This window comes from Necator americanus, chromosome IV (assembly GCF_031761385.1).
Source record: "Necator americanus strain Aroian chromosome IV, whole genome shotgun sequence".
Classification (NCBI taxonomy): Eukaryota; Metazoa; Nematoda; class Chromadorea; order Rhabditida; family Ancylostomatidae; genus Necator; species Necator americanus.
Genome location: NC_087374.1, coordinates 1,634,497 through 1,646,180, shown reverse-complemented (window position 1 = coordinate 1,646,180; position 11,684 = coordinate 1,634,497). Strand labels below are relative to the sequence as shown.

General features: G+C 40.9%; 2 protein-coding genes across 2 annotated transcripts; both read left to right on the top strand.

The window, feature by feature from the left end:
• Positions 1 to 527: 527 nt before the first annotated feature.
• RB195_000144 (uncharacterized protein) lies at positions 528 to 2,249 on the top strand (the record flags this gene model as incomplete). Its single annotated transcript, XM_013447181.2, has 4 exons — positions 528 to 599; positions 689 to 859; positions 1,810 to 2,007; positions 2,079 to 2,249. 4 exons carry the CDS (start codon positions 528 to 530, stop codon positions 2,247 to 2,249), a joined length of 612 nt encoding a protein of 203 aa, XP_013302635.2.
• A 3,240-nt stretch (positions 2,250 to 5,489) lies between these two features.
• On the top strand, positions 5,490 to 11,140 carry RB195_000143 (uncharacterized protein; the record flags this gene model as incomplete). Its single annotated transcript, XM_064196317.1, has 7 exons — positions 5,490 to 5,549; positions 5,604 to 5,836; positions 8,570 to 8,876; positions 9,425 to 9,541; positions 9,597 to 9,686; positions 10,833 to 11,018; positions 11,081 to 11,140. 7 exons carry the CDS (start codon positions 5,490 to 5,492, stop codon positions 11,138 to 11,140), a joined length of 1,053 nt encoding a protein of 350 aa, XP_064052198.1.
• Positions 11,141 to 11,684: the final 544 nt, after the last annotated feature.

The window sequence follows — 11,684 nt, the reverse complement described above, 5'->3', positions numbered from 1 at the left end:
ATTATCGTTTTTCCACTCAATGGTATGCATGAAATCTCACCAGTGATGTTTTCCATCGCGGAAAAACGTATCGTTAGACTAAAATTAACTAACAATTGACAAAATTCAGATATAAGTCAGTTTCTGAAAAGTATTAAGATTGGATATTTGCGTCATTGAAATCCTCATAGTTGAAATCTGCGGAGAAATTTCATGGAATGCGTGTTCAACTCGACAATTTTCGGCATAGCATAGGTTTTGAAGACGTTTTTAGGCGGAATCCTCAAATATTTTCGAGAGTTCTATTAATGATTCGAAAGAGGAAATCATCTACTTTTCAGGAAACTTTGAAATTCGTGATTTCGTAGAGTGGATATAACTTTATAACGGGTTTTCCGACGGCGACTTACAGCGAGAAGTCGCCTATCGGGTCTGGCGGCCAGCCTCTCGTCGGGGGCGCAGCGGGGGAACCCGCGCTCCTATATGAGCGCGGCGACGGCGGCGGGTTTCTCAGCTCATTTGACGTTAACGTTTCGGATTCTGTCGCTATGTCTGACGCTGTCGTTGCTCCTCCAACTCCTACTGCTCCAGCTACTGCCACATCCACGAAGAAGGTCAAGGTACGCTCAGCGCCGCTTCATTGTTGAATCATTTGCAGATGGCCTGCCTGCGAATTTCGTTGATATTCGCTCCATCTTTATCATTTCAGCCAAGCAAACCAAAAGGTGAAAAGAAGGCGAAGGTTGCTCCGAGTCATCCGGTTTATGGGGCCATGATTAAGGCCGCCATAAAGGAGCTGAAGGATCGCAAAGGAGCGTCGAAGCAAGCGATCTTCAAATTCATCATCCAGAAGTACAAGGTCGGAGACAATGAGAAGCAGGTTGGTTCTGTTACACCTTGAGCATGGTCTGGTATGTCTTATTGGTAGTTCTAGGATTTCGTTAGTGATTTAGCGATGAAAATCTTGCGGTTCAATGGCCTTAGTGTTTGTGTCGTTGTTTTTCTTCGAGGATATTGTTCTCCTCCTATGCTCTCCGCGTTTCCTTTTCTTTTGTTTGCGAGCAGTGTCCCTTCGGTGCTCCTTAACTTTTCTTTCGTTGCGTGACCTATTCTAACGTTTTCCCTTTCGATAACGATTCCATTATTGATCCAATGCGTCCTACAATAGCGAACTTTCGTTCTGAGAAGTATTCTAGATTCTTTTGAGTTCCCCGGAAAAATAGAAGTTCTTTGCGAGTAAGGGGTGGGCAGAAATAGAGTGGATGATATCCACGGTGTGTGGTAGATGCACTAAGGGAGAGCAAGGCACTGAAGTGCACTTTTATTTCTGGAGGTTGTACTTCCTTTTTGTTTCTCTTAGTATCTTTACCTTGCAGGTCATAGATCTCCGGGACTAAGGCTTAGGTTCTCGGGATACAACTGGTTTAGTTACTTCCAGGAATAAGAGCGCGGTTGAGTGCCCATCCCTAACTGCACTTTGCACGGTATTCGAAATTGTCAGAACCTCTTTACCTGGGATCGCCCAAGCTCTTAGCGGTGGAATTTCTTTGGCCTGATAGCCCAATGGGAGCGTTTTCTTCCCCTTTTTTTTTTCTAAATAACCTTTTTGTATGGCAACACAGTAGGATGTGTAGCGTAATTTAGGCGTACTGATTGTTTTTGACTCCAATAGTAGAATCTTCAAGATTAGTTGTGTAATATTTGACACCTCTACTTTTCCTTTTTCAACTCAGGTTCATCGCTGAAATTAAAGAATTAGGTTGTAGTAGTTTAGTGATTTTGGAATAATTGGTGATTTAGTGACTTTAAATAGTAACGAATTCGTTTCAGATTAATGCTCGACTTCGTCTCGCTCTTAAAAAAGGCGTTGAGAAAGGTCTGTTGAAGCAAGCATCGGGAACTGGAGCTGCAGGACGATTCCGCCTCGCTGAAAGCTCGGAGATCCCTGCTAAGCCAAAGGTTGCCAAGATCCCGAAAGCTGCCACTGATGAGGCCAAGCCTAAGAAACCCACAGCTACAAAGCCCAAGGTTTGTTCTTCTTCTAGTTGGTTTTGAATGTTTTTGGATTTGATCACTCTTTAAATCCTCTTTTGTTCCAGGCACCCAAAGCAACGAAGGAAAAGTCTGCCAAGTCTCCTAAGAAGGCTACTAAACCCAAGGCTAAGACCGCTAAGTCGCCAAAGAAGGCCGCTACTCCGAAAAAAGCCGCACCTAAGCCGAAGGCAGCAAAGAAGACGGCACCTAAAAAAGCTGCTCCTGCAAAATCTTAAATCAATCGGACCGTCTAACATCTCTTGAGGTTCTAAGATCTCGTGTATATAGCATTGTATTGATTATTGATTATTGCTCGTTACGGTTACATTGCGCTAGCTATTTTGATAATGATTAATTGTTGTTAATAAATTATTGAGAGGAATTATCCTTATGGTCAAAGGATCGATGCTACGTTTATGAATTTTTACGGTAGTTGCAAGATCGTCTCTACGAGTGCTTAACTCATTACTACGGTAACCCGACGATGATGTGGGATTGAGTTAAAAGAGAAACTAGGAAGAGGTTAATAGAGTTGGTTGGATGTTTTCAGCTAGTGCTGTGGTGCAAATCATAGTTAGTTAATTCTATCCGAATCCTGGTACAGTGACGGACAGACGCATCCTGATCTGTAATTATGCCAGCAACAATTTCCACCCACTTTCATTGTGTTTGAGGTCATCCAGGAGGTAAAGAGGTTAGATTAGTGTCGATTATATGCAGTACTAGTTTCTATCCATTAGAAGGTTGGATATGGAATGAAAAACCCAAAATACTACAAATCCAAAGAAACACTGATCAATGGATGAATTAGGGGCAGAGGAGTGATCAATTGTTTCGACGAAGAAACTCTTTACACCCATAGAACTGAATTATTGAAATGGCGTGAAGTAAATCTCATTATAAGTTGGGATGAAAGAGGGATTTCCACGGCAACCCTCTTCTTTTTTTGTCAGTCAATTGTTTCTATAGATGTAAGAAGTTGCTTCGTTGGTTAGTCTGGCCCATTCTTATTCTTCCCATCTCACTGCTTCTGATACATTTTTTCTATTTTCCAGGTTTTTAGTAGGTGTTTCTCATTTTCAAAGCGATATTTGCTAATTACGTCCCGAACTCAATCCATTAATGGATAGAATCCAATGTCGACTCCACGAATGCTGTTTTTGACTAAAAGATCTGAGTCGGAAATTTAATATGTATGGTGCATTTGCACAATTAGAATGGCTCGTGTGCCTAAACAAATTTTGAAACATCTCAGTATCGATTGGAAGTGACCGCACTTCAGGCGTTACTCAACCTCAGATTTCTCCATCTAATATTGTTTTTTCCCCGCTCAATTATAGAAATGATGGTGTCGTTGGTTTTTGCCTTCAATATTTCTCATTCAGATTTCACTGGAACCGCTTGGAACTATGCAAAAGAATTTTTGCAGCAAACCTTGGACAAAGAAAAAAAAATCCTTCCTCTCCACGTTTGACGTCAATGTTGGAAGATTAATATAGAAGAGGAGTACTGTAGAATAATAGAATAATAATAGAATGTTAGAATAATGCTGACTGTTTGAATGGTTTGGGCAAAATCTCTAATATATCATCAAAGACGAATCAAACAGAAATATATAATATAAAATATAAATATATATGTAAAATATATTGTATAACACGATAAGGACATACTTCGGGGCTTTTTTTTTTAGTAACACTAGCTGCAACTCATTAGAGAACATGTTTATAATGCAACTAATCCCTCTCGAATGTAGACATTCATCTCAAAAAAAAAAAAAAAAAAAAAAAAAAACTCCACTAATGGAAGAGAGCAGATTTATACTTTCAAGGATGAATTATTTGTGTGTTCTCATATTGTTAAATACTGTCATGCTACAGTTCTTGCTCTATATGACCAGTACGAGCATATCGTTGAAGCCTGAGGGATCGGAGAGTAAGTAGTGAGTGTAGACTCCGATGCACGGCAGTTCCACCGTGTGCACGTTTTTTTCCTTTTTTTTTGCTCGAAAGTGATTCATTTTTATAGAATAGTACGATCTTGCTGGTTTTCCATTGCCTGGAAGTCTCTCCTTCCCGACAGATCGCGGAAATGCACAGTGAGATTTTAGCGCTAAATATAGATATCGATGTTTTTTTTTCTATAAATTCTTAGATATCGATATTTTTCCCTTAAATTCTAACCCATATTTTATTCTATGAAGCATAAAAATGTACTCAAATGACCCTCTTGATTAGAAAAAGTGTAATCTGCGAATCACCAGCCCTACACACGATACACATAGCCGCAGCGATCGATAGTCTGTCGTCACGACACGCATTACGTCACGCCTTACGTACTATAAATATAAAAAGTTGTTTTGATAAGTTCGACCACGCGATGACAGATAGGAGATAGCTCGTTCCACATGACTGCTCCCTAACCCTCATAGTTCCGGTTAAAAATCCATGACGTCCATGTTTTTCTGCTAGCGCAGATCTACAGTGGGCATCTGCGCGATGGGACCCTCACCAAACTTTGCCCTCGGGCAGGAGATCAGCCATAAGGAGCGTTGAAACGATACATAAATGCAGTGGAAAATGCGATAAATGCAGTCATCCATGATGAATCATCATGGATGGACATGGCATCTCTTCAAGACACGGATGGTTACGTAATTTTGCACAATAAACCACTATAGTAGAGTCAAAACGACATGAAGCACGGTGTGGTTGCGTAAGCAGTTGCGCTCGAAGCGGTGCCGTGGAGCGTGGCGGTTAGGATCGAGTGAGGACCTCTTCTACCACCGTTCGCTGCTGTAGTTGCGATGACTCCCCTCGATTCCAATTCCGATGGTCCCATATCGATTACAACCGCCACGCTCCACCGCGGTGCTTCGAGCGCAAGCATTTACGGAACGGCACCGTGCTTCATATTTTTCCGACTATAGTTCTTAGAAGGCTGTAGAACTGTGAAGACGGCTCATCGGCTCGTCTTTCCTACTTTCAATACGACAGTAACAGACTTTTGCGATAAGGTTAGACTGCGGGAGAGTATAAACACTGGACGCACGCGACCTTTGTTGTACGAATGTGAGTAACCCGAAGTCAAGCGGTTTTTTATTATTATTTTTTGCATTGTACAAATTTTGAGTACTAGCCGTTGTCGTCAGGAGCCGCAAATAATTTTTAAAAAATGATAAGAAGCAAAATATTGAAACATAAAGTACGTTGATGAGTTATTGTCAGCCAAAAGTGAAGTATATGTCTTGACGTTTGTCATTTTTTATCCTAGACGTTATCAATATTCTATCAGAGATAGAATCATTGGGAAATTGTTGAGAATGCAGCCAGAAAATCCAGAAAATGCGAAGCCAATTGTGATATTTTTCTATCCAGGATGGAGTTTGTCATTGCTCGAAGGTGGTTGTTTTTGAAAGTTTTATCACCCTGATTAGAACGAGGATCGACTATAAAAGTCAGCGGTTGGATGCGAGTATGGTGCCTAACTCAAACCAGACCATGCCGTCAGCTAAGGAGGATACGTGGGCGTTCCAGGTTAGTCGAGAAAGGATCCTTTGCTTCAGAAACGCGAAAAGCACTTGATTTTAGCCGATCGGAGCTCCATTCCCGGATCATCCAATACGTGTTCCACAGCAACAGAATATGTACGTAGCATTATGGTACAAATATGGAAAACCTATACATGGCCGAGCGTGGAACAACAACGGAGGCGTCGAATGTTCGTTTCCGTACAAAAAATTTGAATTGAAAACGAAGACTGAGTTAGAAGGACATATCCAAATCCTCACCTATAAAGGGAACTTCAAGACACTTGGATATTGGTTAGTTTTTAATCACAAGGTGAAATTTCAGAGTAAAAAGAATAGAGACGTGATGGGACTAAAGTGGACAGGATTTCGTCTAGAAATTCAGGAAATCACAAGGAATTTTTGATAGCAAAATAAGGAACCAACTGTTGAGAAATAAGGAACTTAGCCAACTGTTAAGATGTAAAAATTCTAACAACTTGCATTAACTATCGGAAATAAACTAAGACAAACAAAGAATCATCCTATTTTGAATACGACCACAACCATGAAGTAATCCTTGCTACAGAAAATCACACGGAAAAAAAGAAAAAAAAACAAACTATGTAAAAAGCAGAAAAAGAAGAGCTCCGAAGAAATTACCAGCATGATTTCCCTATCATCGATCGCCGAGTGCAGAGACCGAATCTGACGTGATGAGGGAATTTCCGGGAGAAGCTTAAGAAGGGGTTGTAGATTGCGGGATTCGGTGTGCTTCCGCTCATCTCTCCGTAATCGTAAAAAAAATGCGTAGGAACCGCTTTAGTTTCTATGAGGTACTTTAGAACACTCCTCTTTGTACAAGCTCCGGTTTCCTCAGCAGCCTATTCATTAGTTTCATTTTAATACGCTGGTGAGAAGACATAAATGATCTTCGACCGCTCGCACTTGGATTCGGCGCGTGCACAAACATGGCGCATCGCAACCGAAATCTTTGTAAAGGCGATGTGTTGAACCTCAGTTTCTTACGATAATTAGGGAGAAATGAGCGGAAATACCCAGAACCCCGCAACCTTCAGCCCCACCTCTTGCTCATCCTCTGGGTTCCCTCATCACATCAGATTCGTGGTGTGCTGCCTTTAAATAGTCTTGCTCCGTAGATTTCTATTATACTCAGTGATTGCTTAAAAGCACAAAACCCCTTGAAACTCCCCCCAAAAAAAAAACTGAAGTAAACTTAGTAAAAAAAAAATGGGAAAAAAACAAAAAAAAAACAGGAAAAATGTCACCAGAACAGGAAGTTGACTCTGGTAATTGGGTACGGTTGCTTCGATCGCCTTATTGTTAGTGCTTTGCTCCCCAAAAGGTTTTGACAGTGAAATTTCCCGTCCTTTTCCGAAATTGCTTGAGTAGGATTCTTATATAAGTCTCAAGTGAAATTGTTAACGGCTAAAAGCTGTAGGGAAAAGTAGGAAATAGGACGAACTTCCCTCCGAAGAAAAGCAAAGGAGACATATTCTTGTGACTTATCAAATCCATCATTGCCGTGATGATTCTCATTGTAACCAAATACTACTCATCTGCTACTGAGATCGAAACCACTGAGATGAGATTGATTGATTGAATAGATTGAAAAAAAAAGAAAAAAAGAATGTGTCTCTTTTGCTTTTCTTTCTTTGAAGGAATCAAAGGAGACACATTCTTCTGACTTATCAAATCTATCATTGCTGTGATTCTCTTTGTAACCTCATAGTACTCACCTGCTATTGAGATCGAGACCACTGAGCCCAGTGACTTATAAATATTGCTTCAAACTTCTGAACGTGGAGCAATCCGAAATACTCTTTCAAAACAAAATGCAAAATAGTTCTTTTGTTATTGTACAGTTTCTGGTAAGATTAAAAATCCGACTGTACAACTTTTTTCCAGCAGATTTGCTTAAATGGGTTACAATGTTTCTTTTTACTTGACTGTAAAATTCAGTAATCGTTTTTAAACATCATCGCGAGGGGAAGCTCGTGCCCGAACTGAAATTTTCTTAGCGATCACTTTCCACATTTAATAAAAGATGTGTTTTCACAGGCACTCGTAGGATTAGGGCGGCAGCGAGTCCGGGTAACAATCGATTTGTGCAACTTCATTGCATTTATTAGCCGTTCATATCGAGGGATCCGATACATACCGATTATACAGCGATATAAATATTTTTTTTTACAATGAATTGTACTTTCGGCACTTTTACTGCTGTAAACGACATCTTTTTACGACTAAAAAAACGTTGGAAAACTCCGGTGAGAGTGCGTGGGTGAACGTTTTGATGGACAAAAAATTTTATCTTCTTTTCCACATTTTTTGGAAAAAAAAACCGCGTTGATAATTAGCTCTAGTATATTTAGAGGAACTTTTTGCTTTTTACCCATGTCTGAGTCAAAGTATTTTTTTTAAAAGAAAGTGTAGAAAACGATGAAGGAACAAGTAAATAATGCAAGAACTGAGAAATTGCTAAACTTTTCTCTCCTCTATTTTCAATAAATCTAAAATTACATATTCTCATTATGCAATTTTTCAACTTTTTCGAAACGTGCTGTACTCCCTACATGAACGTCAATTGTACAAGATTTAACCAAGAAGAAAATGAAAAAAACAAATTTTTTGTCCGCCACGAGAAAAAAAAACTGGTGAATTCCCCCCCCCCCCCCTCAGTGGGTGTTACAAAGTTTTTACACATTAAGTACATCAGGAAAGCCAGAGTCCTCTTCCGTGATTATTCGAATGTTCGAACGAAACGAATGTTTGTTTGAACATATTTGAATATCATTACTTGAAACAGGTGACTTAGGTAAGCTACACGGATAAGGCTTGGTTGGGTTTAGTGCAATTTTTCGTCTTCAACCTGAGGCGCGGAGATGCTGATGGAATTTTTGGAAGAGTTCTCGTTTCTTTACACTCGAGCTAAGGGAGGCCTATCTTGAGGGCACTGGAGTTTCCAATTATGGATTCAGAAGTATATAGTTGTAGCAGTATTGTCTTAAATCGTCTTATATTTAGGTACGAATGGTTACCGTTGAAGTCGCGATTTGACGACACCACCGATCGGGAACTGGTTCGATGCGGTCAATCGACTCCAATTCTAATACCTTGCAAGGATGGTCAACTACGCCTTGGATACCTCGATTTGAGCACTGAAATAGCAATGGTGTCGTATGACAAGAAAGTGGAAGAGTTGTCCGGAGGCCCAACACAAAATTGTCTTGGATTGTTTCGGAACTACAAGGAACCACCGCTAAAAATCGTTGAAGATGATCAATGGGATGATCTCAAGTGGGGAGATGTGTTCCCCAAAAACGCTGAACCGGTAAGCGTCCGGTTCCTTCAATTCATTACCAAGTCGGTGCCGTACGTAGCCTGACGCGTCACGTCCTCGGCGAGGCGGTCAGTGCAGGCCGCTTTTGGTGATCGTTAGGTCGACAGGGTGATCTGAGCTCAAAACTGAGGATTTTTTTTTCAAATTTTATCCTTTCGTTTTGATGTAATTTATAATTACTCCATAGTTGTTGTAGCAAACTATTTTTATCATCAACATCGCTCCATCGACTATGGTGTCTGCCTCCGCCGCCGTGGTGCTCGCTTCCGCTCCCGAAGACGTGAAAAGTCAGGGCGATAGATCTTTTCGGAAATCGCTATACGTGGTCATAAATCGAAAAAAAATTGTCGTCAAACTTGAAATAAAGGACATTATTTTCACTGAAATGTTTAGTCAATTAGTCACACTTTCAAATTTGCCCAAAATCCCCCTGAAAAACTTTCACTACGTCCGCCAATTTCGATTTTAATGGATTTATAGAGCTATTGTTGAGTGGTTTATGGTGAAAAGAGACTATAATCAAAGATTGATCATCCCAGGCATTAAAACGTGAGCTCAAAACTGAAGCAAAGAGGCCAAAATACCAATATGTCGCGCTATGGTATAAACACGGTGAGCCAGTATTCGGCCTAGCTTATCCTGGCCCCGACGGGAAGGTGAGCAATTTGAACCAGGAATATCCTTGGAAATAGACTGATGACAAGCTTTAAGCTCAAAGCAAGTTTCGGAGCGAAGAATCAAGAGAATAACGGACCAGAAATTGGATCATTGCAACTTTTAACACTACCTGATCCTAGCTGTGTAAGTGATACTTCCTTTATTTCAAGATATCAGCTTACAGGCATCACTCCACGAACCCGGGGTGGTGCGGGTTTCTGGTGAGTTATGCCTGTTATGGAGTCGTAGATTATGGGGAGCAGAGTGATTCCGTCCATTTCTACCTTATCGCCGTAAAAAACGGCCCGGAAGTTGCGGCTTCGAGCAGTTCGGGGCGCTACTTCCTTCAACGAGTTCGATTGGAGCGCGCCAGCGTTGTGTACGCGCCGCATCTTCCGGGCCGTTTTTTTTACGGCAATTAGGAAAGAATGGACGGAATCACCCTCCTCCCCATAATCTACGACCCCGTATAGACACAACCCATCTGAAACCCGTACCGCCCCAGATTCGTGGGTTGACGCCTTTAAGGGGCGATGGTGGTGCAGTCGGTAAGAGGCTCTACCGTATTTACACGATTTACGCTAGTTTAAAACTGCTTTAATGCAGAGCACAGCCTTTTCTTCTTCCGGGATCGATAAATTGCCTGGAAGAATAGAAACACTGAATTAAAATATCAGCTAGCCACCGTAAATTATTGTAAGGTTGAACACGCGTTCATAAACCACAGGTGATTCTAGGAACTTGATGGCGGACGCGTAGGCGTATTCCCACGGGAATGAATCGTCGCCGTGCACTTCATGTTTTTGCGGTTTTAGAAGCTATTAAAACTAACCTCGTACCAAAGATTATGTCCTTAACGTTGAAATACGTTGATCGTGGCAAAAAAAAGAAGAGGGCGCAAAAAAAGGAGAAGAACAATTCTCGAATTCTCTTATTTATTGTTTATTGTCTCAATGGGCTCTTATTAGGCAAAACTTTCCTTCTTTCGCATGACTCAGTACACTGTGCTTTTGTTAAGTATCAGAGGATTGGACCATTAGGGTCCCAACCTACCCGAACGGTCGGTGTCATAAGTGCAAGAGAGCTCAGTGCCCACCGACAGTAAGCTTGGATCTTTTTCCAAGATGACGGGTTTTTCCGAGGTTATGCAAAAAGTAGCACCAATTTTAGGGAAGAAATTTTAGAGAATTTTTGCATCTGTTTATTGTTGTTGTTTATACATTGTTGTGCTTGTATTTTTATATTTTTGTGTTCGAGAAGGTCCAGTAATCACACCATCCCATCTTTCAGATGGGACTTGAGTATAAATGGATGACATTGGCCGATGGAAGAAAGGATGAGGCGAAAAAATGGGAACCAGTTCACGTCGGTACTGCAGCACCATGTGTTTGTGTGGATGAAAAAGGTTATGAAACTGTCGGCACCATTAATATTTCGAATGAAATTGCATCAATAGGATGGGAAGGGAAGCAGAAAGTATGAAAAATTGCCGTATTGCAAATTGAAATTCTCCAGCCTAACATTTCCCTCTGTTTCAGATGTTCACTGGTTCAAAACCGCTAAATTTTATGGTTCTGCATCATAGAAAAATCCACTAGTCAATTACTGATTACTGATCTGATATACAATTTCTGGTAGAACAAAAATACTTCGTACGATTGTGTACATGAAATTTGAAATGTCAACGGATAAATATATTGGTTATGAATTCTGGAAAATTTTCTGCGTTTGTCCTCTTCAAGGACAATAACGATAGAGCGGAATTTGTGGAATGTTCCAGGCTACACCGTGTATTCCTTGAACAGAAATAGAAGCAGCATCTGAGGACTATGTGTCAGAAAACACATAGGAAATGTCTCAGGCGAATATATCCAACCAAATGAGGTTGACGCATCTGCTGCAATGTAGAAGCTTTCTTTGGTTGACACGCGCTACCCTTTCCCTCTACCCCGACTCAATCGATTGCGCTCACACGGTTGAACAAATCTGGTGTCAACTATGTACGTGATAAACGCCAACCGCGTTACATAAACCCAGCGCAAGGCGAAATTAGCAATTTAGAGATCTCTCATGGACAACATAGGGTTCAGGAGTGGAGATTATGAGCATGAAAGTGACCACACTTAACTCCACCCGAACGTA